Here is a 15,306-nt window from a genome sequence, read left to right as displayed (position 1 = left end):
GGCCTAGTGGACAGAGCATTGGACTCAAGAGACCTCAGTTCTAGTCCCAGATCTGCTACTGGCCTGCTCGTGATCGTGTCTCATTTTCCCTTCTATAAAATGGGGCTAGAGATCCCATGAACACCTCTGTAAAACACTTTGAGATCTGCTGATAAAGAGAGCAAGGTATTATATATTATCACCATTCTCAATTTAGCACTCCAGTCAAACGCTCTTGAGAAATGGACACTTCAGATACCTAACTAGGAGCAATCATGGCTTTCAGAATATGACAAGCCATTCACATCCATTAACAAATTTTAAAATGTGAAACGTAGAAAACAGAGGCATCACTATGATTTAAATTTCTAAAAAAAGTAAAAATCTATTATAGCAAATGATACTAGTGCATTTTTCAAGTAAAATTGGTAAAAGCATTTTAACTTTACAATAATGCCTCTGGATTTAGATTTCATAGGTATTTGGTGTCTTTGAAACCCCAGACAATGTTTATTTATTGCCTTTAAAGCCAATCACTGTTTACATAACACCAATTAGCTCATTATTCTTGAAGAAAGGGATCATGGCACAGCCCTGAAACAGGTGCAGCAGTTTTTAATGCAGCTCAAGTTGGATGGCTTTCCTGCAAAAATGAACTGATTTTCTTCTTGTTCTAATCTCACAAACGGAGCCCACTTTGGCATGTTGGCAAAAGCAGAAGTGTATTAGGATGTAAGTAGGCTGCATTTGCCTGGCCCATCGCAATCTGTGCTGGGGAGAGCTAACATATGGAATTTGCCTTTCAGAACTTCCCATTTCTAAAGGGTTCATCGGGGCCACTGGAAAAAAGCACCAGATGTGATAAAACACTGCAATAATTGCTTGGTAATTTTCCAGCCCCAAATTTTAGTGTATTTATTGACACAAGCACCAGGCTTCTCTTCCTTCCCTTGTGCTGACCCAGCATTTTGGCAGCTCTCCCAGTTGTTCACAGTTCTTACCAGCGAAAGGTTTGCTGAGAGCAGGAGAGGGTAAGATTAATAATGCTTCTGGAAACACAAGAATTGTGGGGGGCTCATTTCTACCTCTCTCTCTCTCTCTACATTGTTTATGTTTTGTTATTTATCTTTCCTGTATTTATCCCTCTGTTAGCTATTTCTCCAGAACACTTTGGATACACGTTCTAAAATTTGGAGGTGGTTAATCAGTCTTCCTGTCTATGTATCTACAAAGTGTCGAGCATAATATCTAGATCGGGGTGGGCAAACTACAGCCCACGGGCCGGATGCAGCCCAACAGGGCTTTGGATCCGGCCCGCAGGATTGCCACCCCAGTGGCGCCGTGGGCCCTGCGCTGCTCCCAGAAGTGGCCGGCACCACATCCCTGTGGCCCCCGGTGGCGGGGGGGCAGAGGGCTCCATGCGCTGCCCTCGCCTCCAGGCACCGCCCCCCGCAGCTCCCATTGGCCGGGAACAGGAAACCGCAGCCAATGGGAGCTTTGGGAGAGGTACCCACAGGCAAGTGCGGCGCAAGGAGCCCTCTGCCTCCCTTCCCCCAGGGGCCACAGGGACGTGGTGCCAGCCGCTTCCGGGAGCGGCGCGAGGTCAGGGCAGGCAGGCAGGGAGCTCCAGGTAAGCAGCACCAGGCCGGAGCTCGAACCCCTCCTGCACCCCAGCTCCCTGCCCTGCACCCGCTGCTGCACCATGCACCCCTCCTGCACCCCAACTCCCTGCCCTGAGCCCCCTCCTGCATTCTGCACCCCTGCCCTGAGCCTGCTCCTGCACTCCGCACCCCTCCTCCATCCCAACCCCCTTCTCTGAGCCTCCTCATAAACCCTGCAACCCTCCTCTGCCCCAACCCTTTGCCCTGGGCCCCTTCCTGCACTCCATACCCCCTCCCATGCCCCACACTCCCTCCTGCACCCCAACACCCTGCCCTGGCTGTGCATGCAATTTCCCCACCCAGATGTGGCCCTTGGGCCAAAAAGTTTCCCCACCCCTGATCTAGATGCTCTCCGATCACTTGTTTTTTTTTTTTTTTTAAAGGAAAGAGTAAGTCTCTAGAAAAATAATAGAAGTATTTAGGCCAAATTCAGGACTTCAGTGGCTGAAACTATGACTTGATTGTACCTTTATGGTCCAGGATACTGCTGCAAGCGGTGAGCAGCTGCATAGCAACAAGAGCTCCAGGAGACATAGTTGATGTAATCCAGCCACAACCCCTTACTACAGGGGGCTGGAGAGCTACTGTCAAGCACAAGGGGTGAAATCTGGATTCACTGAAATCAGTGGGAGTTTTGCCATTGATTTTCGGGAGGCCAAGATTTCATCAAAGGGCTGCAATTAGGCCCTGTCCCTGTGTGGGCTGGTCTTTATGCCCTCTCTCTGTACCTCACCCTGTTGTTCAACTGGACAGGGCAGGGCAGAACCTACCCCTAAAGGCAGAGAACTCCCCCTACTTTGTTCTCTCCATGAATATAGTCAACTAATTAAACACTGATATTTTCTCTCACTTTCAGCCCTAAATATATAGCAAATCCTTACATTTTTCTTAGTTCTTTTACTTTTGCTCTCTCCTCTTTACTGATGAGCTTATCCACAGCTCTTGTTTCTTGTGTTGAAAGTGCAAAAAAATAGGGTTACCATACGTCCGGATTTTCCCGGACATGTCCGGCTTTTGGGGGCTCAAATCCCCGTCCGGGGGGAAATCCCCAAAAGCCGGGCATGTCCGGGAAAATCGGGAGGCTCGGCCGGGGCCTCTTTGTCCGGGGCCGGGGGCATGGTGCCGGGCCGGGGGGGCGCGGGGCCGGGGTCCGGGCCGGGGTCGGGGGGTGCGCCGGGCCGGGAGCCCGGGTCGGGGAGCCGGGGGGTGCGCCGGGGTCGGGGAGCCGGGGAGTGCGCCGGGCCGGGAGCCGGGGTCGGGGAGCCGGGGAGTGCGCCGGGGTCGGGGAGCCGGGGAGTGCGCCGGGGTCGGGGAGCCCGGGTCGGGGAGCTGGGGAGCGCGCCGGGCCGGGAGCTGGGGTCGGGGAGCCGGGGAGTGCGCCGGGCCGGGAGCTGGGGTCGGGGAGCCGGGGAGTGCGCCGGAGCCGGGGAGTGCGCCGGGGAGCGCGCCGGGGTCGGGGAGCCGGGGCCGGGGAGTGCGCCGGGGTCGGGGAGCCGGGGAGTGCGCCGGGGTCGGGGAGCCGGGGTCGTGGAGCCGGAGCCGGGGAGTGCGCCGGGGTCGGGGAGCCGGGGAGTGCGCCGGGGTCGGGGAGCCGGGGTCGGGGGGCCGGGAGCCGGGGTCGGGGAGCGGGCCGGGGTGCCGGAGCCGGGGAGTGCGCCGGGGTCGGGGAGCCGGGGAGTGTGCCGGGGTCGGGGAGCCGGGGGGTGCGCCGGGCCTGCGGGGCTGGGAGCCGGGGGGTGGTCGGTCGGGGCCGGCACCCCAGGGCCCGAGCCGACCCAGGCTGGAGCCGCGGGGGGACCAGCCTGGGCCGCGCCTCCTCCCCCCGCCCCCCTTACCTGCTTCAGGCTTCCCGCGAATTAAATGTTCGCGGGAAGCAGGGGAGGGGGCGGAGACTTTCGGAGGGGGCGGGGCTGGGGGCGGGGGCGGGGCCCCGGGGAGTGTCCCCCTTTGGAGGCACAAAATATAGTAACCCTAAAAAAAAGAGAGACAACCAAAGGGATAAAAATGAAGAGCTAAGAATGAGCCATTAGAGTGGACCTTTATCAAATTGTTCTGCTGTAAAATCATCACAAGATTTACCAGACTTTTCAAAGGACACCATCCATAAATACATTTTAAAATGTTACAAACTTGGAAAGATGTGGGCCACAGCTACATTCACAGAGTTTATCCGGTGGCTTTTTTTCTCCGAAATGTTACCAAAAACGTGGACCTGTTCTTCAGTATGCCGTGAAGCTAAGACACTACAGAACAGAAAAAAAGAGCAGAGAAGCTGCTCAGCATTACCATCTTTCACTTCATCTTGAGCTTCATTTTTATTCTCTCTTGCTGTCACAGATGAGGGCTCACTCTCACCAGAGACCTAAAAAAGCAAAAAGAAACCAAGCCATCTCTCAGCTCAAATACCAATAACTTATTACAGCAAATGACAGAATGTAAGTAACTCCTTTGGCCCTGATCTTGTGTGTGGATAGACTTGCAACCCAGGAGAGCTCCTCTGAAGTCAATGGGACTCCATGGCGGTGCAGCAGTCCACCCATAGACTGTCAGTTATGGGACTGGGGTGTTTGATAGGAGCTCTTAATCACAGACATGGGACACAAGAAATTAAGTCCCTCAACCAAAAACACAATTAGACACAAATTTAGTTCTGATGTCACTACTGCTCCACCATAATATGCAAAATGAATGGGAAAAGCTAGAATTTGAATTAAAGCCACAGTCTGCAGTCGCAGGGATGTAGAGGGGAGATTATATATATAATATAGGCACAGAACTGGGACTCAGGAGACCTGAGTTCAATTCCTGGCTCTGCCACTGGCCTGCTGTGTGACCTTCAGCAAGTCACTTTAACCTCACGGTGGCTCAGTTTCTTTATCTGTAAAAGAGGCATATGACGCTGACCTCCTTTGTAAAGTGCTTTGAGATGTACGGGTGAAAAGCACTGTATAGAAATTAGGTATTATTATATTATTTCAGTGGGAGCTCCCACTCAGCCCCAAAGTGCAAGCTGCAGCAGAAGCACTGTCACCCTGGTGCAGAATGTAGCATGCACTCCCTCCTGTGATTTGATGGGTCCAAGACAGCTCTGGCCCTGCTGTCATACCAGTCCTTGTGGGGGGAGGCTAGCAATGTTAGCTGTGCATACTGTTTGCATTCCCAGCAACAGTATGGCTGGTCCATTCCACAAAGGGACAAGAGGGAGGGAGGACAAAGGCCGTTTTTGCTCCCATAGTGAAGCCTTGCAGGGCCAACTACAATCCAGCCCTGAGTTTGTAAACAAACAAGACTTCTGAAGTTCCATTGCTTGTTTATGTCCAAGATTATTATGGATACAGTATTCAGAATTTGCCAGGAAATCTTTATACTCATGGTCCATACAGTTTCTTATTTCCATATTAAAGTTTCATTAACTCCCTGCACAGCCCAGAATGTTAACTAGATGCTGAGTGGCTCTTGCCTGGCATTTTAGAGAAGTGCTGTACAGCCCAAGAGTTGGGGAGAATAAAAGTGAACTGCAAAACTTTGATGAAAAAGCAAGTCGGGCTCATTTTGTTTTAAAATCCCAGGTCCTGAAAGGCAAATCCTAGTCCCACCTCTGTGGGTGCAGAAAGCGCCAAACTACTGCTGTTCCATGGCCCTGGGGTGGGGTGGAGCAGGAGGCGGGGGGCTTTTGAAGGGTATATGCAATCCCAGTGCATGAAGAGCATAGCTCCAGAGGACTCTCAGTGAAGTCACACAGCTGCTCTTTGAGGACATGGCAGGGAAGGATGTCATGGAAGGATCCATGACTCTATAGCTTTTTTCCTGTCCTACCTCTTTACCGTTGGTAGAGGAGGGATATAGAAGATAGGCAGAAGCTGTATTAGGTTGGAGTATCAGCAGCAGAGTGGCTTCACTCCTGTTTTGTGGCATGGAAGGGACAGTAGTAGGAAGATTTTTTTTTCTTTTCTATTTAGACCCTTCTCTTTGGTACATGCTGCAGGATTACAGGTACTTGTTTGTGCTGCATAATTTATGGCTTGAATACAAGAACTTGAATGTCCTTTTTCATGCTGAATTAACACAGTTAAGAGTGAAATGACACTGCTCTAAACTGCGTTTTATCCCACCTCTGCGAAGTAACAGTGTAACAGTGTACAACAGAAGAACACAACTTCACTTTTTGGTATAACCTGTTTCATACAAAATGGGCCCCAGAATGTTTTGCAGAATTAAGTGTCCCAAGTCTCATATTCCCCTCTCCATCCATATGCAGAGGGGAGCTTGATCTTGGTGAAGGGGAAGTTCTGTCTTTGCAGCATGTTTCTTACAAACTTCCTCTGGAGAATTTTAGTTCCAGGGTGTTAGAAGGGATGAGTCAAGACCGGGAAATCAACCGGTCTCAGTTTCTCCACCTCGCTGCCACCACTTGAAGTACAATGCTCAGGAACAAAAATGAGGACAAGTGGCTACAAAGCAAATGTCAAGGAACAAGGCCTCCATGCGGATGGCCCTGCGCCACCATCAGATCAGTGTCTTCTCCCAGCTTTGGCAGGCTGGAGGGGAGAAGAGATCAAACCCCAACCCTCTCAACAGAAAAATTACCAGGCAACTCCCTAAACTGAATCCAAGTTTCTTTTCCCAGGTGTGGCTTACTCCTGTGTAGGGAAGAATAGCTCTTCCTTTTTATGTTTAATATTTGCTTTTGAAAACTCCACTCTGTGTGCTAAAAGTATTCAGCATTGACCTAACTTTGCTGCCACTGAAGTCAATGAGAGTTTTGCTATTGACTTTAGGGAGCAGAGTTAGGCCAGTACTGAACCCTTCTGAAAAGGCCAGCCAGTGTTTTAGCAGAGCAGAACAAAGCCAAACCACACTAAGGAGCTTACTTTTTCCTTTGAATCACTTTGTTGCCTGAAGATATCTCTGACGTCAGGAACCTGGTACGGCTTGTTTTTTTTCCTCAGGGTTTGTGAGACAGTCTCCACTCGCTTTTGTACTGCTGCCGTTTGAGTTCGCGTCAATGTGGACAGAAACACCATGCTGTCTAGGGAATCTCCTGTGCTCTCACCAAAAAGATTCGACAGCCCAGCTTCCTTTAACCACTCTTCTTCCAATTCTCCCTCTGTGCCAGGAGAGAAGAGCAAAATCAAAGGACATGAATGCTAGATTTTGGGTCTGAGCTCTGTAGCTGAGCACAGTGGGTTAAAGTCACACAGTGTAGTCTGTGTGAACCTATAGGAAAAGGTCCAGGAGGATCTGCAAGGGGAGAGCAATTCTTAGCATGGTCACACATTATATTAAGGGGACGCTTATGGTGTCTAAACAGTTAATAGGTGAAAAGAACAGGAGTACTTGTGGCACCTTAGAGACTAACAAATTTATTAGAGCATAAGCTTTCGTGGACTACAGCCCTCTTCTTCGGATACAGAGTGATTCCACTGAGTTCAGTACAGAGTGATTCCACTCTGTATGCATCCGAAGAAGTGGGCTGTAGTCCACGAAAGCTTATGCTCTAATAAATTTGTTAGTCTCTAAGGTGCCACAAGTACTCCTGTTCTTTCTGCGGATACAGACTAACACGGCTGCTACTCTGAAACCAGTTAATAGGTGATTAACCTTTTTAAAAAATATATATATATATATATTTTACTGTAGATTATGATAGAGTCTGACAAGTCAACAGATGGTTTATAACAGTCTATAGTACCTTCTGCGGAGGTGCTTATAACCATCTATCTCGTAACAAGCTTATTAATTTTATTAATTAATCCTTCATAAGCCATTTACAAACATGACCCTTACTGCTCTTCACTGTTTCAACTTCTAACTAAGCAGTAAAGATCTGTTTCTTTGACAACTGTCCCTATTCCAGTGGAAGGGGTGGGTGAGAGGAAGCTTGAAAGCCTTTAATCAGCACCACTTTATTTATAGTTCAGTGCTCAATCTTTTTATACCATTAACTTAAATTTGTTTGCCTTGTTGTTTTTTTAGTACATTAATTCCTATAGTTTTTCACTAGTGTGATCTAGTTCAATTTGATCAGGGGTGATTCAATCTAATAGGCGATTTTAATGCAATTTTTAATTAATTATCTCTACTGATGCCGTCTCTAATCTATACTGATATCCAGCAAGATGATCACTGCTTTGTTGTTTCTAGCTGATAATGTGTCTTTTATTGACTGTTCATTGCAGAAAGGCAGAAGGCATATGTTAATTATTGCAATTGACCAAGAGTGTAATATAACCTGTACTCTTCAAACAAAATTTTTACATAATGGTGCTTGTTTAAAAATTACTACCAAACCCTGTACTGATGTGGAGTGGATTGTACTGACTTTTGATGGTGCCTTCAAGTTTTTAATGGTCATTAAGTATACAGAGCTGGATTCTCATCTCAGTTAAGTCAATGGAGTAGCCCTGGATTGACATCAGTTTATCTGAAATATGAATCTGGCACATACTCTTCAATATTGTTATTCATTGTAGCCTAGTTTCTCTTAAATCCTGGTGAGCATCTTTGTATTCATGGAAAAGTGAAAGAGTAGACCTCTCACTGAACAGCGGTAGAGTCTGTATTACGAATTTGTTACTGCATTGGGGCCATAGCCTGAACTTCTTACCCTGCCAAAACTCCCCATTGACTTGGAGTCTTCCCCAAGCAGGAAGTTCAGAATTTGGAGTAAGGACTAGAAACAAGGTTTCTGTAGCGTAGTTTGTTACCTTCTTCTGAAATCCCACCCTCAGGTAGAAGTGCCTAAGGGAGATAGCATGTGCACGAGGCCCCCTGAAAGTCTATGAGACTCGTACTCTTAACTCATTGATCATCTTTGAAAATCCCACCCCAAAACTTTAATTTACCATTTTCAGAATTGGGGGGGGGGTGTTTTCCTAACAATTTTGTATCTTCAGGGGAAGCACACACCATACTGTTGAAAATAAATCCTTACTTTACATTTACATTACTTTTACATTCTGGTATTCAGGGCTTGGGATCTTTATCGGAAAAGTCGGCGGTTGCCATATTGGATCAGTCCACCTCATCTATAATCCTGTCTCCGACAGGAACAGGCACCTGATTTTTCACAGGAAGGTCTAAAACCCCCATCATAGATTATACCATGTCACAACTGTAGGAGTTGTTGCGTCTTAAACCCAGGCAGTCAGTGGTTGGCTTCTGTTCTGAAGCATGAGATTATATGCCCATTATGCAATTTTATCTGACCTATTGTAATTACTAATTGTATTAACAAATCCTTTTCTTCTTAAATACAAGAATATAAATCTGTCTATAAAGCTTAAACTAGTATAATTTGAAAATAAAGAACATCTGGAAATACCTTTTAAGGAAAATAAAACTGGTATTTTATCTCCTCTGGCATAACTCTCCAAGGACAGATTTTTTTTTTTTTAAAGCAGCCACTAATTTTGGGTACCTCATTTTTTGGGTGTCCAATTTAAGGCACCCAAGGCCTGGTTTGTAGAAGTGCTGGGTAGCTCCTATTGACTCATTTGGAGTTGTTGGGTCCTCAGCACCTCTGAAAATAAATCCTAAGGTGTCTCAAAATCAGGGGCCACTAAAATAATCGTTCACCAAAATGTTACCATCAGGCTCTTTCACCACAACCACTTCTTGGTCTCTATGATTATTTTTGCTGGTTTCATGGATGTTTTCAAGTTCTTTCCAATAGTCATCCATAGACAACTCATCCAAGGAATCCTGGGAACTTGAGCGGTCCATTTGTGGCCTCTCTGTGGACTTCTTAGAGTTGTCATGGTTCATTGTATACTGGCCAGATCTGCGGCTATAAGAATACACAAACAAATTAATCTTCAGTAAATAATTCAGAGTGCAAGATATAGTGATATCAATACAGATAGTATTAACTGACAAAGATATAAAAGCAAACTTAACACTGAAATGAACAGGACACTAATTACACTTTGTCTGGTATATTTTAAATTAACATCTCCACTATGCACATCTTCTAAATCTAGAAGCCCACTAGAGCATTTTCATGGAGGCCAAGCATGGGGGGAAGGGAGGACAGAATGGATTCCAAGTTTTCTGAAATTAATCTGAGTTTTATTAAAAGTTTCACTAGTTTTAACAATATCCCAAATTTAGCTCCACTGATGTTCAATAACAGGAGATGTTTTTCCAGTAACTAGCAATCATTTCTTCTCCAGCTCTGCTATGAATTACATCTCTATCCATGAGTGTCTGCATATAAAGATAAACTTCTAAAATATGAGCAAATTCCCAAGCTACTTGATAATTAAATTAGGAAGTGCTTGGTATTCAAATTGTGGATAAGGCATTACCCATGCAGCTCCTACTGATGAAGATATTGACTACTTGTCCTCAATAACATTCAGAAGAGGCAAGGTTCATGGCCTAATACAACTGTTCTGGCTGAGAGGGAGGGGAGTTTTTACATTAATACATGTTGAAATTTATGAATAATCTAAAACATCAATTTTGCTACTGACAATGTATACTAAGCCAGGTTTTCCCATCCAAAAACATGCTAATCATAGAATATTAGGGTTGGAAAAGACCTCAGGAGGTCATCTAGTCCAATCCCCTGCTCAAAGCAGGACCAACCCCAACTAAATCATCCCAGTGAGCCCCCTGTCAAGCCAGACCTTAAACACCTCTAAGGATGGAGATTCCACCACCTCCCTAGGCAACCCATTCCAGTGCTTCACCACCCTCCCAGTGAAATATGCATCCGAAGAAGTGAGGTTTTTACCCACGATAGCTTATGCCCAAATAAATCTGTTAGTCTTTAAGGTGCCACCAGACTCCTTGTTGTTTTTGTAGATACAGACTAACACGGCTACCCCCTGATACTAGTGAAATAGTGTTTCCTAATATCCAACCTAGACCTCCCCCACTGCAACTTAAGACCAGTCCTTCTTGTTCTGTCATCTGCCACTACTGAGAACAGCCGAGATCCATACTCTTTGGAACCCCACTTCAGGTAGTTGAAGTCTGCTATCAAATCCCCCCTCACTCTTCTCTTCTGCAGACTAAATAACCATAGTTCCCCTCAGCCTCTCCTCATAAGTCATGTGCCCCTGCCCCCTAATCATTTCTGTTGCCCTCCGCTGGACTCTCTCCAATTTGTCCACATCCCTTCTGTAGTGGGGGGACCAAAACTGGACACAATACTCGAGGTGTGGCCTCACCAGTGCCAAATAGAGGGGAATAATCACTTCCCTCGATCTGCTGACAATGCTCTTACTAATACAGCCCAATATGCCATTGGCCTTCTTGGCAACAAGGGCACACTGCTGACTCATATCCAGCTTCTCATCCACTGTAATCCCCAAGTCCTTTTCTGCAGAACTGCTGCTTAGCCAGTCGGTCCCCAGCCTGTAGCAGTGCATGGGATTCTTACTTCCTAAGTGCAGGACTCTGCACTTGTTGTTGAACCGCATCAGATTTCTTTTGGCTCAATCCTCCAATTCGTCTAGGTCACTCTGGACCTTATCCCTACCCTCCAGCATATCTACCTCTCCCCCCAGCTTAGTGTCATCTGCGAATTTGCTGAGGGTGCAATCCATTCCATCATCCAGATCATGAATAAAGATGTTGAACAAAACCAGCCCCTGATACTGCTTGATACCGGCTGCCAACTAGACATTGAGCCGTTGATCACTACCCATTGAGCCTGATGATCTAGCCAGCTTTCTAGCCACCTTATAGTCATTCATCCAATCCATACTTCTTTAACATGCTGGCAAGAATACTGTGGGAGACCGCATCAAAAGCTTTGCTAAAGTCAAGATATATCACATCCACCACTTTCCCCATATCTACAGAGCCAGTTATCTCATCATAGAAAGCAATCAAGTTGGTCACCATGACTTGCCCTTGGTGAATCCATGTTGATTATTCCCGATCACCTTTCTCTCCTCCAAGTGCTTCAAAATGGGTTCCTTGAGGACCTGCTCCATGACTTTGCCGGGGACTGAAGTGAGGCTGACCAGTCTGTAGTTCCCTGGGTTCTCTTTCTTCCCTTTTTTAAAGACGGACACTATAGTAGTCTTTTTCCAATCATCCGGGTCCTCCCCCGACTGCCATGAATTTTCAAAGATAATGGCCAATGGCTCTGCAATCACATCCGCCAACTCCCTCAGCACCCTTGGATGCATTAGATCTGTACCCATAGACTTGTGCATGTCCAGCTTTTCTAAATAGTCCTTAACCTGTTCTTTCACCACTAAGGGCTGCTCACCACCTCCCCATACTGTGTTGCCCAGTGCAGCAGTCTCGGAGCTGACCTTGTCTGTGAAGACAGAGGCAAAAAAAGCATTGAGTACTTCAGCTTTTTTCACATCACCTGTCACTAGATTGCCTCCCCCATTCAGTAAGGGTCCCACACTTTCCCTGACCATCTTCTTGTTGCTAACATACCTGTAGAAATCCTTCTTGTTACCCTTCACATCCCTTGCTAGCTGCAATTCCAACTGTGCCTTGCCTTGGCCTTCCTGATTACACCCCTGCATGCACTAGCAACATTTTTATACTCCTCCCTTGTCATCTGTCCAAATTTCCACTTCTTTTAAGCTTCCTTTTTGAGTTTAAGCTCACCGAAGATTTCACTGTTAAGCCAAGCTGGTCACCTGCCATATTTGCTATTCTTTCTGCACATTGGGATGGCTTGTTCCTGCGCCCTCAATAAGGCTTCTTTAAAATACTGCCAGCTCTCCTGGACTCCTTTCCCCCTCATATTAATCTCCCAGGGGATCCTGCCCATCAGTTCCCTAAGGGAGTCTAAGTCTGCTTTTCTGAAGTCCAGGGTCTGTATTTTGCTACTCTCCTTTCTTCCTTTTGTGAGGATCCTGAACTCAACCATCTCATGGTCACTGCTGCCTAGATTGCCACCCACTTCTACTTCCCCTACCAATTATTCCCTGTTTGTGAGCAGCAGGACAAGAGGAGCACGGCTCCTAGTTGGTTCCTCCAGCACTTGTATCAGGAAGTTGTCCCCAACACTCTCCAAAAACTTCCTGGGTTGTCTGTGCATTGCTGTATTGCTCTCCCAGCAGATGACAGGGTGATTGAAATACCCCATTAGAACCAGTTGTGATCTGGAAACTTCAGTTAGTTGTCTGCCATACTGAACAGTTATTTCCATAAACAGAGTGCTTCCTTTGAACTGGACCCTGAGCGACCAATCACAGAGGAAAGATGGACTGGTAATTAGTGTGCTAGTCTAGGACTTTGGAGATCTGGGTTCAAGCCTCTGCTCTGCCACGGACTTAGTGTGACCTTGCAGTGTTAGCTTGTGGCATAACTTGAATGTTGCCTCTAACCGGACTCTCCTCTGCACACACAAATCACCAGCTCAAGTTAAATGGCTTTTTAAACTGTGAGCGAGCTGGCCCATCAGTGGATGTGGGTTAAACGGCGAGTGCTGTTGATGCTGGAGCTAGCAATGAAGTGGGGACTTCGCTACCCTATGCCACTATTCCAATCACTGCAGGCAGCCCGAGTGGCACTTTGCAGTGTGGTTACTCACACTCGAACTAGCCTGACTCAAGAGGAGTTAACCAGTATAGATAATTTGAGCTAACACTGCAGTGAGGATGAGTCCACTGTCTCTCTGTGCCCCAGTTATCTGCCTGTAAAATGGGGATAACAGTACTTTCCTACCTCAGTATTGAGGATAAACACATTAAAGATTGTGAGGTGCCTGAAACTATGGGCTTGCCAAACACCAGTTTGCCACGCAGTAACCTCCTATGTGGACATTTTCAAATAGTGCCAAGCCACACTCTGGGACTTCCTATGAGCGATAACAGCGTCCACATGGCCTTTGCTGCACAGCAACCTGGTGTGCTGCAGATTCACACCCTGGCTTGCTGCACAGTAACCTGCAGTGTTGACAAGCCCTAAATGGACAGAATCAAGTTATTTTATAAATATATCCCATTCTGACAAAGTTTCAGTGTATCGTGGGGGGAGAGGTTATACAAGACACGCTGCTCATTTTGAAGGCTGGGTTCCTCTGTCACAAAGCAACATCTGTTTCTCCATAAAAACGTTCGAGTAGTCAAATTTCTGCTATTATATAAAACTAAATTTTTGGCTTAAGGACTGGCTGAAAATAACTGCTACAAATCACTAAATTTCTGTTGTTTATCTCCTCAAAACATGAAGTTTGCTTAGTGAATTATATGAGTAATGTATTCATTCTGATTGGCTGCAGCTGAGTTCAGTGGGAAGTATTGTTTGCCTCTAATGAGCCAGCTAGATAGCATCTGGATATGTAAATCTCTGCTTTCTGATTGCATTAAGAGATGAGTATGAACTTTATCTCCCATATGTAAATTTAAATTAAAAAAAAAATCAAAAGTATCACTACTATTTTTTTTCCATTGCCTTAATGGGAGAAATAGCCAGATATTTCCAACTAAGACATTCAGAATGAATGTAACAGCCAAATCACTTTATGCTGTAATGAAGCCAGATCTTCAAAGATAAAATAGGAACATGCTGGGTCAGTTCTTGAATGGGGTATCTCCAAGGGTTTGTGGAAAGTTGAGGACTAGATACAGTAGATAGAAATTTCCCCCTGATTCTGTTATTATAATTATTATTATTATACAGAATGATATTTTTATATAATAATAATGGAGATATCCCATCTCCTAGAACTGGAAGGGACCTTGAAAGGTCATTGAGTCCAGCCCCCTGCTTTCACTAGCAGGACCAAGTACTGATTTTGCCCCAGATCCCTAAATGGCCCCCTCAAGGATTGAACTCACAACACTGGGTTTAGCAGGCCGATGCTCAAACCTCTGAGCTATCCCTCCCTCCAAATGTCTATATTGAATTTCATATGCCATCACAATGTTCACTCAGCTAGCTTTGTTAGGTCCCTCTTAACTTCCTTGCAGGCTTCTCTATGGGTGACCTAAATAATTTCATCTGCAAATTTTACCACTGCTGTTGTCCACTTGTCCTCATTTTCCAGATAAGTAATACATGTTAAATAATACAGTCTTAGTACGATTCCTTGGAATACCCTACCATTAACTTCCTTCCATGTTGAAAACTGACAATATATTCCTAACCTGTTTTCCATCTATTCACAAATTTCTAGTCAAGACAAAAGTTTGCCTCTCACTGGATGACTGCTTTCTTAATAGGTTTTTTTAACAGCTCAACCACTCTCTTTAATTCTTTCAGTACTCCTGGATTGATACCACTTGATATTGGATTTTAAGGGTTTGATCTTGCTCCCACTGAATTATCAGTTTGTTCTAGGATAGTATGTCCCCTTTAACTCCTCAATCCCTGACAGTGCCTCTTTTTTATTACCTTCAACAACAAGCTTTGGGATAGCGATCTTCCTTAGTATTACTATCTGTGGTAAAGAATTTTTTAAGGGTGCATTTTTTGCTTGAATAAACTTTTTTGTCTTGCCATTCATCCACATGGTTTTCCTTTGTCTTCCTGCTTCCTTTATTGTTTAAAGCTATGCACAATTTTTATGACCTTAATGATAGTGTGTGTGGTTTTCGTGGGGACAGGGGGAGTTAACACCACTATAGTTAAGGTTGTTACGGTTTGCTAAAGTAGCCCTCATGATGAGTCTAAGAAATGTATTTAGCTTTTGTTTCTTGTCTCTTTCTAACTTGCTTCTTCACTACTTTTAAACTCA

The 15,306-nt window shown here is 45.7% G+C and overlaps 1 protein-coding gene across 1 annotated transcript in view; it reads right to left on the bottom strand.

The window, feature by feature from the left end:
* ARHGAP18 (Rho GTPase activating protein 18) overlaps positions 1–15,306 on the bottom strand; it is a 100,352-nt gene that overhangs the window by 42,078 nt on the left and 42,968 nt on the right. The window contains exons 2-4 of the mRNA XM_054022279.1: positions 9,230–9,429; positions 6,512–6,747; positions 3,927–4,002 (exon numbers count right to left, since the gene is read on the bottom strand). Of these exons, the coding sequence (XP_053878254.1) occupies positions 3,927–4,002; positions 6,512–6,747; positions 9,230–9,429 (512 nt within the window). The remainder of the gene's footprint in view (positions 1–3,926; positions 4,003–6,511; positions 6,748–9,229; positions 9,430–15,306) is intronic.

Source organism: Malaclemys terrapin, chromosome 3 (assembly GCF_027887155.1).
Source record: "Malaclemys terrapin pileata isolate rMalTer1 chromosome 3, rMalTer1.hap1, whole genome shotgun sequence".
Classification (NCBI taxonomy): Eukaryota; Metazoa; Chordata; order Testudines; family Emydidae; genus Malaclemys; species Malaclemys terrapin.
This window is presented reverse-complemented; position numbering and strand designations above follow the sequence as displayed.